Genomic DNA, 17,788 nt, shown 5'->3' with positions numbered 1-17,788 from the left:
CCTGATCTCAAGTGTGCACTGGGAACTAACAGTAAGAATTAGAACTTGCAATATTTGTTTTAAAATATTGCGATTTTGTAAGACATTGTCATTGATTAATTGATTAGATTTTTATATTTTTAGATTCCTTGAATTAATTTTAAGGGAAGCATACGGTTGTCAACACGTCTGGAGAAAAATGTCCTATCTTTTAAATCACTGGTTCCCAACCAGGGGTCCGTGGACCCCCAGGGGTCCACGAGAACTAAATTAAGGTCCGCGAAACAAAGTTATAAACTCATAATAAATTAATATTTTCAATTAAAAGTTCTCTGTTATAAAAATATATATTCAAATATTATTCTAAGTTTAATGTTTAACTAACAGTTATGATTAAAGTTTATTTTCAAATTCTCTGAATTTTTATTTTGAACCTTGGGGTCCCTGCACCGAACAAAAAAGTCCTAGTGGTCCCTGGTCAAAAAAAGGTTGGGAACCACTGCTTTAAATAGAGGTTTAATGTGTGGAAATGGGTAGCTGAAGCCTTTTTGGCATGAATGTAAATAATATCTTGTTAAGCTCCTGTTAAAGGGGTAGGAAGTATTCCCCCCCCCCCAGTTTGCATCTTGGAGAAGGCATTATCTCCTGTGTGGGAGTGTAGGAAAGGCTGTTTGATAGGACAGGTGTGCACCATTGAAAAACAATAGGTTTTGTTCTTTTAGAACTACTGTTTTTCTTACATGTAAATTTATACAATCTTAATTAATTGCCAAATTCATAGGCTTCATTTTAGTTTCATAACAATCTTAGTGAGAACAAATTTTAATAATTGTGGTTATCATTGATATAACTAAAATAGCATCAAAATTCAAAAGGTATCTCGTATTACTGTTAACGGAATGAAAAGCAAATATTTAAACATAGTATTGCCATACGAAGAGCAGTAGTTTATATTTATTAATTTAAAAAAATCTTACTCTTCCTTCATTCTTTCAAACAGGTAGGTGTATTGGGGTCTTAGTAATACACAAATGTCTTTAATCAACTTTTAACATTGGAGAATTTTTAGTTGATTCTGTTTAATCTTTTAAACCTGAAATGTTACAATTTAGACAGGTTACATTTATGTAGTCTTCTGTTATATAAAGCTTTGTGCACTAGGAATATAAAAGCTGTCTATATAAGCTTCAAAATAACAATGTTTAACATTTCTATAGCACTTCCAGTGTGTGAAGCTTTCTTGTTAGCTCTTAAGCGTTGACCATGCACCAATGTGTAATTAAACTGATATTTCTTTTCTTTACCCTGCTCGAATTCAGCAAAACCTTTCCCCCTTAATTTTCTCCCATGGCTCTCCGGAGGTTAATCCTGCTTCACCCGCATGTAGGGCTTTAGGGAGACCCCAGCAAGGGGCTTTCAAGGCAGGTGAGAATCAAAGGTGGTTTGCCTTCGTCTCCCTTAGTGGCCTTCCATCCAGGTGCCGACTAGGGTTGCGAAGCTCCAGCTACTAGCTGAAGATCTCTGGCTATGCCAACTGATCTCTTTCACCTGGAGAAAACTGACACTTTGGCAGTTGGACTCTATAGCATTGTAGTCCCTCCTTTCTAGGGTTGCCAGGTCCCTCTTCTCCACCGGCAGGAGTTTTTTTGGGCGGAGCCTGTGGAGGGCGGGGCTTGGGGAGGGACTTCAGTGCCATAGAGTCCAATTGCCAACACGGCCATTTTCTCCAGGTGAACTGATCTCTATCGGCTGGAGATCAGTTGTAATAGCTGGAGATCTCCAGCTAATACCTGGAGGTTGGCAACCCTATCCACACGCAAGCATTTTCTGTTGCTCACTTGCCATCTGAAGAATGTCGAGGGAACAGTTCTCAGACTTTTTTTTTAGTTTTGGTGCAGCCTGTTTCTGCATCACGTCGCCTGAAAGAAGTTCTTTTTTCTCCAGAAGTGCCGTTGTTTCCAAAGAACAGAACTTCACAATCTCTTCAATCAGCAGTTCCCACCCAACTTTCCACAAACGCAGCTCAACAACCTGACACGCCTACACCAAGAAGTTCTCCGTTTGACTAAAGTGTTAATAGTATTGAGACATTTTCCACAAGCTATCACAATATGCTGCTATCAGTTTTGAGGACTGTGTGTGTGTGTGTGTGTGTGTGTGGTTTCAGGCTACCCGGCAGCACAGTAGATTAAAGATACGCATGGTGGGAGGGAATGGAGTATCAGCTTTCTTAACTCCATGTCCTGGTTACTATGACAGGGTTAAATGTTACCTCATTAACCAGGCAACACCTCTCTTATTTGGTCATCTGCCCCTGTCTGGGGCAGGGGGCAAATTTGGGTTTCAAGAGACATTGCCTAGGGTTGCCAACTTCACACCATTTTCTCCTGTGCCCTTTTAAACTGCTGCTAGACGAGCATTATCACTTGCAAATCTCCACACAGTGTCAAGTTTCACCTTCTAACAGATGACGCTGCATGGTCTGAGGGACTTGCGTGTTATGAGATGTCACTAGCCTTGGGCACCACCCCCATGTTTGCAGAAATTTCCCACTGTGGTTAAGACTGCATTCTTAATCGGTTATTTGGAAGTAAGGCTCGCTGAAATAAATTTAATGAAGATGTTCAGTTAGGCCCACAATCTAATTCTGTTGATACCAATGCGGTAATGCCACCAGGGCCAGATTTTGGACAGAAGGCCCAGGGTCCCCTGCAGCCACCCTGGCTCAGTGTGGGAGAGACTCAGATGGAGACCATAGTCAGAGAAAGAACTCTGCCTAGCTTGTGTGTCTAAAGAGCCATCAAGTCGCAGCTGACTCATGGCAACCCGACAGGGTTTTCAAGGCAAGAGATGAACAGAGGTGGCTTCTGTCTGTCTTTCCACCATCTTTATTATTTACTTTCCAGTACATTCTGGGAATTGCAGTTCTCAGAATATCTGGAATTAATGATGAATAGGGTTGCCAACCTCCAGGTACTAGCTGGAGATCTCCTGCTATTACAACTGATCTCCAACTGACAGAGATCAGTTCACCTGGAGAAAATGGCCGCTTTGGCAATTGGGCTCTATGGCATTGACGTCTCTCCCCAAACCCCACCATCCTCAGGCTCCGCCTCAAAAACCTCCCGCTGGTGGCGAAGAGGAACCTGGCAACCCTAATGATGAAAGGGAGCCCCCCCCACACACACACCATTACGTCTAAACTCACCTAATATGTTTTAAAGACAGATGAGGGTGAACTGGATTGGTACCCCTAAAGTCAAACTACATGTGACACTAGAGTTCCACGATTGGAAAAGGGGAGGTTAGCTTTCCCCTTGACCTATTTCTCTGATTGGAACTGAGCCCCTCATCTGCTTTATGCCCCAACAGGGTGGGGGAGGCAGGTGCTATATGGGTACATAGTCCTTCCTCCCAGGTATAGCCCAATTTTGTCAGATCTTGGAAGCCAAACAGGGTCAGTTACTTGGAAGGGAGACCACCAAGGAAGGCTCTGCAGAGGAAGGCAATGGCGAATCACCTCTGCCTAATCACTTGCCTTGAAAACCCCACCAGGGGTCGGTGTAAGTCAGCTGTGACTTGATGGCACTTTATACACACACACTCCTCCCTCCGACCCAAAGTGCTCAAAACAGCCGGGGGGGGGCAGGGGGCAGTTGGGGAAAGAGTACATGGGGAAGAATTTAACAAAAATATAAACCTCTGCCTCAAAGCCCAAATCTCTTCTCCCTCCCCTCTATGGCTGTTTTTGGTGGCCAAGTAACAAGTTGTGCATCCACAACTCCAGTCCTGCATCATGTTTGGTCCTAGACTGACAATATGCTCTTGCCAGGTTCCCCATAAACTCGTTGACAAAATTATCTTGTCCATTTTTAAGTAAGGAAAAGTTCCCAAGCATCATATCTTCCTGTTCCGTCCATACTATTGGACAGGAATATCTTCACTGCCGTGCCTGTCTTTAAAGAGGCCAGTCTGGTTGCAGATGGACGGTGCCTTTTGTGATATATTTATTTATATGCTTACTGGTTGACTTCATTTATCATCTGCCTTTTTTGCTGAGACTTAAGGTGGGTTGTGTGTGTGTAAAGTGCCTTCAAGTCGCAGCCGACTTATGGCGACCCCTTTTGGGGTTTTCATGGCAAGAGACTAACAGAGGTGGTTTGCCAGTGCCTTCCTCTGCACAGCAACCCTGTAATAAGAATAGGGTTGCCATGTCCCTCTTCCCCACTGGCGGGAGGTTTTTAGGGAAGAGCCTGAGGAGGGCAGGGTTTGGGGAGGGGAGGGACTTCAATGCCACAGAGTCCAATTGCCAAAGCAGCCATTCTCTCCAGGTGAACTGATCTCTATCGGATGGAAATCAGTTGTAATAGCAGGAGATCTCCAGCTATTACCTGGAGGTTGGCAACCCTAAATAAGAACCATGTAATACACGCAATAAATAACGCAATAAAGGTAGTCACAAAGTTAGAGGACAGTGTGCTCAAAACAGTTTAATGTAGATGATAAAGCTGGATTACAAGACTGGAAAACAATGCAATAAAACCAGTATAGTATATACAAGGAACAAAGCCATTAAAACTGCCTAAAATTTCACAGGCATTAACTACAACCCTGTTCTTTTTAGAAAAATGTATGTTAGAGGCACATGTATTGGTAAGCAAGTCCAACTGAAGTCTGAGAATGTGTATTTAAGCTGTTGTCAGTCTTAAAAATACTTATAGGCAGGGCCGTCTTAACAGCATTATGGGCCCCTGGGCAAACCTGTGTGCTGAGGCCCCACGACAACCACTCACATTAATAAAAAGTTTAGTATAGTCTACTACTGTGTAGTAGTATTTATTTATGGCAAGTCACTTAACATACACAGATTAGCATAGGGCCCCTATGCTCGTGGGGGCCCTGGGCAAGTGCCCATCGGGCCCATGCGTTAAGATGGCCCTGCTTATAGGGCACTTTCTGTAAAGGTGCTTGAAGTTTAATGTTTGAATTTTAATTGCCTGTGAACATTTTACAAATCTCTCTTTCCCCACCACCTTTCTACTGCATTGTTTACTGGGTGTATTTATACTGTCCTTATCTTGTGTTTCTCTCATTGTAAAATGGGAGCTGTGAAGGGAAACTTTGGGTGACATGCCACCGCTGTAACACGTGAAGTAATTCTCACATGCTTCCAGGGGAAACACTTCTATACCAGCGTGGTGTAGTGGTGTTATTTACCAGGTGAAGTTATTTACCTGCATGGAATAAAAAGCTTCAGCGTGGTTTGGAGCGGTGGACTCTGATCTCGAGAACCGGGTTTGATTCTCCACTCCTCCACATGAGTGGCAGATGCTAATCTGGCGAACCGGATTGGTTTCCCCATTCCTACACATGAAGCCAGCTGGGTGACCTTGGGCTGGTCATAGCTCTCTCAGCCCCACCTACCTCACAGGGTGTCTGTTGTGGGGAAGGGAAGGAGATTGTAAGCAGGTTTGATACTTCCTTAAGGGGTAGAGAAAGTCAGCATATAAAAATGAAACTCTTCTTCTATACAGAAAACAGTATTGCCATTGGGCAGGAGATTCAGGATGGCGAAAAAAGCATTTCTTTGCACAAAGCTTGTGGAACTCACAGCCACAAGATGTAGTGAAGACTGCTAGCTTAAATGGTGGGTTTTTTTTTAAAGCAGACCAGCAATATTGAAGGAAGACAGGTCTATCTATGGCTGTTAGTTGTAATGGTTAGAATGAAATGTTCCTGTTCTGAAGCAATGTACCTTGACAAAAAAAGAGGGGGAAATGACCCAACCTATAAACAAAGAGGGTACCCAAACGTTGGGTGAAATAAACCAAAATTAAACCATGACATATATTTATTATATTATACGCATGAGCACTATCATAAATACACTCCATTGTTTAGTTGAGTTTTATTTCACCCAACCTTTTGGGTACCAAACTGAAGCAATGTACCTCCAGTTTTCACTTGGTGGGATGTAGGTTGCAGGATATAACTGGCAGGTTTGTGGTATGCGTACTCAGAGGGAAGAATTTCTGGGAACGTTGTGGATGTTACCTTAAGCTTTATGATGAAAGAAAAGTAGCATATGAATGTGCTAAATAAATTAAGTCTGCTTGTAAAAGCAACTGTTCTAGAGGGCATGTTTATAAAGGGAACCAGGTTATTGTCTGTGAATGTTCAGTCAGGGTTAAGAGGCCTGGAGAAAAAAATAGTCCTGTCCCTTTCCCAGAGGCTTAAAGTATGGAAAGAGGCACCTGAAGCTTTTTTTTCCATGCGGGCAAATAACTTTACCTAGTAAATAACATCCAGCTAAGCTTCTATTGTAGGAACAGAGCCCCCCACCCCCCATCTGTTGGCAACCCCGTTGTAGTGCATTGGTCATTGTATATGTTATACTGTTTTTTATTGTACTGTTCTTAGATTTTGTAATCTGCCTTGAGTAGCAGAAAGGCAGACTACCAGTGTGAAAACAGGACGCTGGAGCACATGGATTCTGGGTCAAGGCTCCTCTTAGGTTCGTTACCAGGCCAAGGCCCTCCTGTGTGCTAGCGGCAGTGGTGGCAACTAAAAAAGCTGGGGTGTGAGACCCGTGGACAGATTCTCCAATAGATCCTGGCACAGGTGCCCAAATCTACCCCTGCACACACACCCCATCTAAGACAGCCAACTTTTGAACCTGGCCCTTTAACAGGCGCCTGATCCAGGGCAATTAGCAGGTGATCCTGTTTTAACTCCATGCCCTGAGAGCAAAAGAGTGGGGGGGGGGGGGAGAGAAAAACGTGCACCTGCTGATTTCTGAAGATCAGCCCTCTTTTCAAGGCATAGGACCAAACCAGGTCCCACTTCCCCACCGGCGGGAGGTTTTTGGGGCAGAGCCTGAGGAGGGCGGGGTTTGGGGCGGGGTGGGACTTCAGTGCCATAGAGTCCAATTGCCAAAGCTGCCATTTTCTCCAGGAAGATAATTCACAGTGGGTAGCCGTGTTAGTCTGTCTGCAGTAGTAGAAAAGAGCAAGAGTCCAGTAGCACCTTAAAGACTAACAAAAATATTTTTCAGGCAGGGTATGAGCTTTCGTGAGCCACAGCTCACTTCTTCAGATACAGCATTCTAGCTGTGCTACTGGACTCTTGCTCTTTTCTCCAGGGAAACTGATCTCTATCGGCTGGTGTTGTAATAGCAGGAGATCTGCAGCTACTACCTGGAGGTTGGCAACCCTAGCTCTCTCTCTCTCCCCCCCCCCCTTACCCTTAGAGGAAGGAACTTTGAATTTTACCCTGCTTGGGATATTTTGATATTGCAATACTTTGGCAACCTTACCCTAAGGGGATTGTGCAACATGGATGATAACATAGGAATTTATGAGAATTCTGTTAGGAAGGACTGATGAAGATTTGAATTTTGAGACTTCGAAACGGATCGTATCCTCTTGATGAACTTGTGTCCATTGGCATCCTTTCGTCCATAGAAACCTGCTCCTGTGGAAAAAGAAACACAGAAAGATTATCGACCGAAGTGTACTCACCCTATTTCATGACCCACCTTTTGCGTCTGGCGCGTGTTGCGTTTTGTACGCTGATGGTCAACGCGACTATTTTTGGAATATATACGTGTGCAGTCACAATAAGAATTTGTCGATTTCTAATAATATTCGCTCCTGCGCTGATTTTCTCATCCCCTGGATATTTGTACAGAGGTGTCTTTTTTTCCTCCTCCGCTACCTGGAGGTTGGCAACCCTAGCTCTCTCTCTCTCTCCCCCAGTTGGCAACCTGGGTTCAAAACGACCCTGCCGGGCCACCGGTTCCATCCAACGCACTCCAGCACTGAACCTAAATTCGGAGCCGCTCTCCGCCCCGGGGCCCATGCAGTTTCTTGGGGAGGGAGGAAAATCAGGATCCCACCCCCCACCCCCCCTCCGGCCGCCTTTGAGCACCTCGTCGATTGACAGGCGAGGCGGGGGGGGGGAGCCAGCGCGCCCCTCCCCGGCCCCTCCCCGAGAGGCGGCGCTGCTGCTGCTGCTGCTGCTCCGCGCGGGCGGGCGGCTGGCATGGGGGCGGCTTGACGGGCAGCGGAGGGGGGCTGCTCGCTGCGGCGGAGGGAGGATGCCGCTGGCTCCCCCCGCGGGGCTCCGGTGAGGTCTGGCGCGGTGGGGGCGGCGCGGAGGGGGCGGCCGCGGCGCCGCCGCCGCTGCTGCAGCAGCCTGGGGGGAGCGGGCCGGCGGCGGCGGCATCCCCCTGATCCGGGAGGAGGACGAGGAGGAGGAGGAGGAGGCGGCGGCGGCGGCGGGCGAGGGGCGAGCGATGGACGAGGCCGCCGTGGCGGCCCGCGAGGGGCAGCAGCCTCCCCGCCCGCCGCCGCCGCCGCTCCTGCCGCCGCCGCCGCTGAGCCTGCAGAAAGCGCTGCAGCAGTGCGAGCTGGTGCAGAACATGATCGACATCAGCCTCTCCAACCTGGAGGGGCTGCGCACCAAATGCGCCACGTCCAACGACCTCACGCAGAAGGAGATCCGCACCTTGGAGGTAGGCGGGGGGGGGGGGGAAGAGCGCCGCGCGTTCCCCGGTGTGTGTGTGTGTGGGGGGGGGGGTCTCTTTCCATCCGCCGGGCCCTCGACGGCCGAGCCGGGGGGCCTGCCGGCCGGGGAGCCGGGCAGGGGAGGAGCGCCGGCCAGGCTGCGCGCCCTGCAGGTGTCCGAAGGGGCCGCCGGGCTTCTCCCGATCCAGTAGGGGGGATGCCCCCCATAGTGCCCCCCATAGTGCCCTTTGTGTGTGTGTAAAGTGCCGTCGAGTCGCAGCCGACTTATGGCGACCCCTTTTTGGGGTTTTCATGGCAAGAGACTACCAGAGGGGGTTTGCCGGTGCCTTCCTCTGCACAGCAACCCCGATATTCCTTGGTGGTCTCCCATCTGCCTTCCTCTGCACACTAACCCTGGTATTCCTTGGTGGTCTCCCATCTGCCTTCCTCTGCACAGCAACCCCGATATTCCTTGGTGGTCTCCCATCTGCCTTCCTCTGCACAGCAACCCTGGTATCCCTTGGTGGTCTCCCATCTGCCTTCCTCTGCACAGCAACCCCGATATTCCTTGGTGGTCTCCCATCTGCCTTCCTCTGCACAGCAACCCTGGTATCCCTTGGTGGGCTCCCATCCAAATGCTAACCAGGGCTGACCCTGCTTAGCTTCTGAGATCTGACGAGATCAGGCTAGCCTGGACCTTCCAGGTCAGGCTTAGTGCCCTTTATCGCCCCCCTTATTGCCCCCCTTTATTGTCCCCCCCCTTGGTTTCCCTTCTTTCTCTCTCCCCCTCCCCCACACAACATTCTCTGCTGTCTTCTCCCTTCTGCTTCTGTGGGCGCTCCGATAGGAGGCCGAACGTGGAGATCCTCCATCGTGGTGATTCCTAAAGGCCTCCTTTGCAGGGGGAGTTAAAAATAAACTCGTCTCCGTGGACTCTAGGGAGGGGGGGCATCGGAGAGGAGAAGGAGGGGAAACCCCCAAGGGCTTCTGGAGTGGCTAATTGGATGGGGAGGGGGATGTTTGCCCGTGGTAATCGCAACCCTCTAGGGAAGAGGGAAAGCCGGCAATGGGATTTGCCATGCTTGCTGGGGGAGAACAGGTGTTTGCTGTGAATTAGCTAGGTGCAATGCATGCTGTTTGCAAAAGGACTGAATATTTACTCTCCCTTCAACAGGCTAGAAGGATGGATCCTCATTTGGATGGGCCTCCCCGGGTCTCTATGCAGGGATTAACAAACTTTATTATTTTCCCTAAGCTGCCCCCAGTCTGCCTGCCCACCTGTCAGCCTCCCTTCTCTAGTATTGGACGGCCACATGTTTGGTACCTTGCTGAGTTAGTAGAAGGGAACCTGTGGCTTGTAGCTGCTGCTTCTCCAGCCTTAGTGCCTGTGAAGTGGGTGAAGCTGCGCCCAGAAAAGTTCTTCCTTCTGTGCCACAGAGCAAGCGTTGCGTATGACCCCACTGACTCGTGTTTTTATCCTGCTCTTCCTCCAGAGAGCTTGTGCTTGTCCTATCCTCCTTTCAGGGAAGGGGCTGCGGCTCAGCGGTAGAGCGCCTGCTTGGCATGCAAAAGGTCCCAGGTTCAATCCCCGGCATCTCCGGTTAAAGGGACTAGGCAGGTAGGTGATGTGATGTGAAAGACCCCTGCCTGAGACCTGGAGATCCACTGCCAGTCTGAGAAGACAATTCTGACTTTGATGGACCAAGGGTCTGATTCGGTATAAGGCAGCTTCATGTGTTCACCCTGACAGCAACCCAGTGAAGACGTTTTGGCAGAGGCAGAATGACTGGCCCTCGGCCATCCTGCAGGCTTCTGTGGCAAAGTGGGGATTCAAACCTGGCTCTCCCAGATATCCTACCCTGATGTCCTAACCACTACACTAGTTCTAACCGCTATCTGATGGTCTATCCGATCCTGTGACTCTCTGGAAGAAAAAAAGGCCTTTTCCAAACTTGGGATCTGCAATCCTTCAACTGTTATGGACCTTCCACCCAGCAAACAGATGCTCTGCCACTGAGCCACAAGCAGTTCCCAGAGCAGTTAAAAAGCAAAGGGAAGAGATGGATGCCTAAGCCACAGCTGATCGCGGGCTCTCTGGCCTGGCTCTGTAAATGTGGACTGGCTTGTGTCTCCTCTTCTCTATTTGAGAGCCAGCGTGGTGAACTGGTTAAGAGGCATGGTTTGGAGCAGTGGACTCTGATCTGGAGAACCCGGTTTGATTCCCCACCCCTCCACCTGAGCTGCAGACGCTAATCTGGTGAGACGCGTTGGTTTCCCCACTCCTACACATGAAGCCAGCTGGGTGACCTTCGGCTAGTCACAGTTCTCTCGGAACTCTCTTAGCCCCACCTACCTCACAGGGTGTCTGCTGTGGGGAAGGGAAGGTGATTGTAAGCCAGTTTGATTCTCCCTTAAGTGGTAGAGAAAGTCAGCATATAAAAACCAATTCTTCTTCTTGTACCTTTGGCTTGGTTTCTGTGTGGTGCAGGCATTGTTTACATGATGTTGCAAGCGTCACCTCATAAGAACATAAGAAAAGCCCTGCTGGATCAGACCAAGGCCCATCAAGTCCAGCAGTCTGTTCACACAGTGGCCAACCAGGTGCCTCTAGGAAGTCCACAATCAAGACAGCTGCAGCAGCACCATCCTGCCTGTGTTCCACAGCACCTCCTGCTTGGGCTTTGGATCTCTGGCATATGAACAGTGCACATGTAGTGGATGAGGGTCCCATTTGGTGTAGTGGTTAGGAACGATGGACTCTAATCTGGAAGGGAAGGAGGTTGCAAGCTGGTTTGATTCTCCTTAAAAGGTAGAGAAAGTCGGCATATAAAAACCAACTCTTCTTTTTCTTCTTAAGTAAGATGCAGAGCATCACGCAGGTATGTTCTTCTCGCATCATCTTGAAGTCAGGAAAACACCAGTGGGATTTCCATATAAACTGCCACATGCCTATAAAAACTGCCACTGAGTCAGAGCATGGTCCCACTGTGTTCAGCATTGTCTACTCTGACCCGTAGGAGGTCCTTAGGAGAGAATTTCGTTCCCAACACTGGCGGCATCTGTTGAAGTGGAGACGCTGGGGAATGAACCTGGGACCCTTTGCATGCAAGGCAGGTGCTGTACCATTGAGCCAGGGCCTTGCCACACTTGATGTTAAAGTGTGAAAGGGCTCTGGTAACGGTAGCTAGTAGCATAGGTTTTTTAAAAATAGGATTGGACAAATTCATTGTGGTTAATCGGTGATTTTTGGCCTTGGTTTTGAATTTGAACTCCCTTGTACAGAGGCAGTATTCCTCTAGCTTCTGGTTGCTGGAGTACACTCGACAGGGAGGGATGTTGCTTTCATGCCTTCTTTTCCGGGGCTTTCACTGCTTGGCTCAAAGTGGCTTACAAATCACAAAATCTACAGCATAAAATAAAATGCCAAATAACCCTCCCCCGCATTAAAAGCCCTGGCAAATAGGCTGGCCTCGCAGCCTCCCCCTACCCCCCGTTGACTTTCTCAGGGAGCCAATTCCACAAAGTGGGAGCTACAGTAGAAACAGCATGGGCTATAGTTGATGCCAGGAGGTCAGTGTAGTGTAGTGGACAGAGTAGTGGACTAGGGCCCTAGGTGGCCTAGGTTCGAATCCCCACTTCTACCATGGAAGCTCACTGGATGGCCTCAGGCCGGTCACCAACTCTTGGCATGGCCCACCTCACAGGGCTGTTGTGTGAAAATGGAGGTGGGGAGAATGCTCTAAGCCGCTTTGAGTCCCACCTGGAGAGAAAAGCGGGATATAAATAAATGAATGCAATCCTAAGAGTGGGGCCCCCTTTCAGGTGGTGGCAACCTGGGACTGCAACTGGAGCACAGGGACTTATCTCTAGGTCACTGGTTCCCAACCAGGGGTCCATGGACCCCCAGGGGTCCGCGAGAACTAAATTAAGGTCCGCGAAACAAAGTTATAAACCCATAGTAAATTAATATTTTCAATTAAAAGTTCTCTATTATAAAAATATATTCCAATATTATTCTAAGTTTAATGTTTAACTAACAGTTATGATTAAAGTTTATTTTCAAATTCTTGGAATTTTTATTTTGAACCTTGGGGTCTCTGCACCGAACAAAAAAGTCCTAGTGGTCCCTGGTCAAAAAAAGGTTGGGAACCACTGCTCTAGGTGAAAAGGATCATGGGTACGGGGACAGGATGTGTGCCTGAAGGGCTGTTGCTTGCGTTACACAGCACAGAAACCAGGTTTGCCAAGGAAAGACAAAATAAGGAAAGAAGTGTGATTGGGGCTCCGTGTCAGCATGTTTTTTGTTGCTAAACATTAGACATCAAGGCAGCGGTGATTTGGGGAAAGAAGGGTTACCCTTTTCCTTTTCCCCACACTCTGCAACTTCAGAAGTTGCAGGGTTGTTTGCCACACTGGAGAAAACATCCTGAGTTATGCGTATTTACCCAGGTGGGCAAATAGCCGCTCTGAGTAGGGTTGCCAATTCCAGCTGGGGAAATTCCTGGAGATTTGGGAGCGATGCCTGTGTGGGGGGGGGGGAGAGAATTTGGGGAGGAATTTCGCCTAGAATCTATGGTATACCATAGAGTTTGCTCTCTGAAGCTGCCATTTTCTTCAGGGGAGCTGATCTCTGCAGTCTGGAGATCAGTAATACTTCCAGGCCCCATGTGGAGGTTAGGAACCTTAAGATGAGGAGAAACAGTGTGGGGTGAGAAAGCAAGACATTCCTTCCCCCACACTATGGCTTCAACCCTAATCAGGGCCCCTGGCAGAGGCTATTTAGCAATGGAAACCATGTGGAAGATCCAGTTGCAGACGTTTTAGTATCCCATCTGATTTGGTCCTTGACAGGAAGCTGCACCCAATCCTAGTATATCAAGCAAATTTTATTTGTATGAAGGACCCATGTGTTGGCAAACACGCCTGTTGCCTTTTCACATTGTGCTTTCAGGTATATGGGTAAAGCATCTTGGATGCACCCCTGAATAATCTCATTTGTGATTCAACCCCTAAGGGAGAAATGCTTGCATTATTGGGTGGTCCAATGGTGTAAGGCAGTTTGAACCTGCCACTTGGGGCTATAAATTGGCACGAGGAGGCTGCCGCTGTGGCAATGAAGAATAGTCAGCCTCAGAACCTCATTGATTCAAATAGCTTGACCTCAAAAATGGTACAATCGGAAAGTTGGTATTCATATGAACAATAATCACAAAAGGGGTCTGTTGACAAGCTATTTGAGGAGCAATTCAAGTGGAAACCGAGACAGCGAATTTTAGGTAACCAGCTTTTAGATGTAGTTGTAGACTGAGCCAATTGAAAACCTCTTATAAATAAAAATTTAGGGAAGGCCTATTGGGTCCTTTCCCTGGATTTAACAGCCACTGGCTATCCATCAACCACTTCACACTTTAAAAAGAGGAAATGAAGTTTAATTCTTCCTTGACACTATAAGGAGAAAAGTTGCCACATCTGTCACGCAATTGACCGATCTATTTGACAGCCGATAATGCAGTATCCGCTTCTCAGAAAAGGGTCTTTAGCTGTTTTATCCAGGGAGTTATATATTTATTTCGTGCTATATTATTTTGTGGACCTATTGGGTCATTCGTCGCAAGCGGTGGCTTGTTTCGGAAATAATACCAAATCATGTTTTAGCATTGAATTTGCCTGGTCACTTCTCCCCTTCCTTCCACTTGCATGTTGAGAGCTAATTCCCCGGGCCTGCAGCAGCTCGTATGTTGTTGTTCCATACAAACTAGCAAATTACAGTTTCCCTTTTTCCTGCAAACTTAGGGTGGCAGACGGGAAACGAACCACGCTTTGCAGGCCAAGTGCGAAAGCATTGTTTATTTGTCTCCTCAATCAATGGTTTTCTGTGAACCAGGAAATATCATATGAGCATGCATTAGTATTATCACGTAAATGGATTGCATGAGCAAGCCAGAAACTCATTTCAGGCTTCACCATGTGCTGCCTGTGTACAGCACTTAAAAAAAAAATCATGCAATCACTGCACCCATCAAGGCACTTCCTCTTGTGATTTGGAGGAGTGGTGTGACTATGCAGAGCTCACCAATTGTCACGTGAACAGTTTTGTCTGTGCTCAGATGTTCTCTGTCTTTTAGAAACAGAATGGATGACAATGTTAAGGGCAGGCCTATCAGGGCATGTTGGCCAAGGAGTCTTCAGTAGGGTTGCCAGTTCCCTCTTCTCCACTGGCGGGAGATTTTTGGGGCGGTACTAGGTGAAAGACCTCTACTTGAGTCCCTGGAGAGCCGCTGCCAGTCTGTATAGACAGTACTGACTATGATGGACCGAGGGTCTGATTCGGTAGAAGGCAGCTTCATGTGTGTGTTCATGTGAGTTAAAGATGTATCTGTCTGTCATCCCTTTGGGCAGAACATTTAGTGGGCAGAACGTTAAAACCCTGCTCCTACCTTTAGGAATGGCAACTGTGGATCAGGAAATTCCTGGAGATTTGGGGGGTGGAGCCTGGGGAGGTCAGGGTTTGGGGAATGGCTTTAACAGGGCACAATGCCATAGAGTCCACTCTCCAGAGCAGCCATTTTCTCCAGGAGAACTGATCTCTAGCAGCTGGAGATCAGTTGTAATAGCAGGAGATCTCCAGCTAGTACCTGGAGGTTGGCAACCCTAGTCTTCAGTCATGGGTGGTATGCATATATTTGCCAGGTGCTGGGTATAGGTGAGGGGTAGACAGTTCCATTGTGCCTAGGATTATTGGCCTTTTCAAGCAGTCTCATCCAGCATCATTTTCCAACTGGAGCCATCCAGTTTTTGTTTTTGTTTCAGAAAGCCTGCCAGCAGGGTGTGAACGCAACAGCCCTTCCACTGTTGCCTTGTCTAAAAATAATTGGTGTTTAGAGCCATGACCCAGCAAGGCAATTTACAGTTTTGTTTTTTTAAAATGCAGCTTGTTTATATGAGAACAGGACGGCATGCGACTGATCCAGCTGAACTCTGCTTCGCAGGCAGCATTCTGATGTCACTAAAAATTGTAGCTTGATCAAACTCCGGTTAATTGTGTTGTCTGAATGTTGATGGTACAAAAAACTAGAGATTGTGGGTTGGCACCAAACCAGGATTACAAATGGGAGCTTAACCATGGTTGGTACTAATTATGGCTTGTTGGGAGATGTGAGTTCACAACCACAAAATTCACAAATTGTGGGTTACTGTGGCTACTAGGTCAGAGGATTCCTCCATGTGAAGAAATGGGGAAGAAGAACGAAGCAACCAAACCAGGGTTTATGCACAAACTGGGTTTTGTTCCTTGTGCTCACAAGAGTGTTGAACAAATCATGGTTTAAACAAGCTTCGATTATCCCAACATCTGAATGCAGACCAGTGTAGCCTGCAACCTGCTTTCTGTGCTTCAGTTTGGCCCTGTAATATCAAAAGGATCAAGAGTTGCTCTGGGCATGTATTATTTCATATTATTATTTCGTATTATTTCATATTTCAACAATGGCCATTGATTCTCATGGTTAGACAACACAGGCTAAAGAGTAATTCAGAGTCCTAACATTTCCCTTTGAAAACTGTTAAGCCCTTGTGCTGATGCTGCCTGAAACTGGTTGCCGCACACATGGGTGTGCTTGGGTATTTGTTGCACCGGCATGAATTTGCTGGTGCACGCGCACAGTCTTGCAAGCATGTGTTGGGTCAAAGTGGGCTCAGATACTGAACTGAATGAACACTCCATGAATGAACACTCCATAAACTCTTTCATTGAGTCCAATCCAGCATGACTTCTCCTTCAGAGGCTGGGGGAAAGTGAATTACCTCCCTTTCATGCCCCCTAACCACTCTGTACAACGAAGCAGCCTTTTCATATACTTTTGTGGGCCACAGAAGTAAGTTGGGAAGATCTCCATGTTTGCAGCAAAGGGATGCCATCGAAGAAAGAGTTGCCTGTCTTGAAGCACCTAAGCCTACATGGGACCGGGGATCTGTGTTTGGATCCCCAAATGTGTACCTGGGTTGCATGAAGCAGTCAAAGGAAGATGACATGGATTGGGCCAAAGCAAAGAGCTGGAGGATCCCTTTCCCACATGCCATTGTCCCAATCAGAAAGGAACCCACCCTTGCTTTGGCTGATATAAGTCCTGGGAGAGGAGAAAAAAACATACTTAATTGAGGAAATGGCACAGGGGAGAAGAGTGAACCCCCTTCCCTGACAGAGCCCCAGTCAATATCCTCCTTCCCTGGAGGTTTCATTGTTCAGTTAAACATTTGGGGATTCTAACTTGGATATCCAAGAGGGACGTATAGTTTGGCACATGGACCTTGGGTGTTTGGGATAAAACATTGCAACTTTTTTATTAGTAAATGCCCAGAACTTGCGCCGCCTTTCCACACTTGCCAAAACGCCAGTGCCGTGTGTATTGGCCTCTCTGCTCGTGCATGTTAGCTGTTTCGTGACCTACAGGAACAAAAGATCCACATTCTTGAAAACGTCTTGAGGAAGTTTCTGTTCTCAGTCAGCAAAAGGGCAGTTTAAGTGCAAGACACAATAGGATGCTGGTAGGTTGGTGTTTCATGTGGCTGCAGTCAATCTGAAGATGGAATTCATTATGTTCTGTATGTCATTATTTTTATGAGACCCCTAGAAAGCTTCCCTCCGGGCCTTGCTCCTGGTTTCCCAAGACAAGATACGCAACTTGCCAGCCAGGTTAAACTGTGTTGCTTATTACACACTGCTGTTTGCAGCTGCAAAAATGACCTGCAAGACGCTCCCATCAGAACCAATCTCTCTGGTGAACTGCGAATCCTCAACTGATGATGATACTTTAACCTTAAAAAGTAACCTTCTTTTTATCCTTCTTTTTAACCTTCTTTAACCTTCTGATGATACTTTAACCTTAAAAAGTAGCTCCTAGGGTGAGGGGCTGAATTGGTGGTTGATGAAAGGGGAGTTCTGTCCATCCCTTTATGCCATTTTCCTGGATAGAAATCCACACACCCTGGCGTTAGTAGCAACCGTTTTCCTTTTCAAAGATAATAGCACCTGGGAAGAGGGTGGATTTCAACTGGGGGGCTGCAAAGGGGAGGCAAAGGATGGTACCCCATCCAGCACAGCAACCTCAATCCAGGTCAGATCCCTCCCCTGTGTTATGATATGGACTGCTTGTATATTAGGCTAACACCTGCTGTTACCATGCAAGTGAACATCAAAAGATCTGCTCAAGGATCTGTAATGTCGATCCCGAGGGAAGTCGGTTTCAGGTAGCCGGCTCAAGGTTGACTCAGCCTTCCATCCTTCCAAAGTTGGTAAAATGGCA

At 47.5% G+C, this 17,788-nt stretch overlaps 2 protein-coding genes across 3 annotated transcripts in view; one reads left to right on the top strand and one right to left on the bottom strand.

Annotated features, from left to right (window-relative positions):
- Positions 1 to 17,788, bottom strand: part of CHCHD10 (coiled-coil-helix-coiled-coil-helix domain containing 10) — a 123,437-nt gene that overhangs the window by 98,155 nt on the left and 7,494 nt on the right. The gene's annotated exons all lie outside the window — the stretch shown is intronic.
- The window catches only part of KSR2 (kinase suppressor of ras 2), a 251,485-nt gene continuing 242,056 nt past the window's right edge, over positions 8,360 to 17,788 (top strand). For both annotated transcript variants that reach the window (XM_056859782.1, XM_056859783.1), the window contains exon 1: positions 8,360 to 8,494. In XM_056859782.1, the coding sequence (XP_056715760.1) occupies positions 8,402 to 8,494 (93 nt within the window). In that variant the 5' untranslated portion in view covers positions 8,360 to 8,401. The remainder of the gene's footprint in view (positions 8,495 to 17,788) is intronic.

The sequence above is a fragment of the Euleptes europaea genome, chromosome 13 (genome assembly GCF_029931775.1).
Source record: "Euleptes europaea isolate rEulEur1 chromosome 13, rEulEur1.hap1, whole genome shotgun sequence".
Taxonomy (NCBI): Eukaryota; Metazoa; Chordata; class Lepidosauria; order Squamata; family Sphaerodactylidae; genus Euleptes; species Euleptes europaea.
The sequence above is the reverse complement of the archived record's forward strand: the minus strand, read 5'-3'. Positions and strand labels throughout refer to the sequence as shown.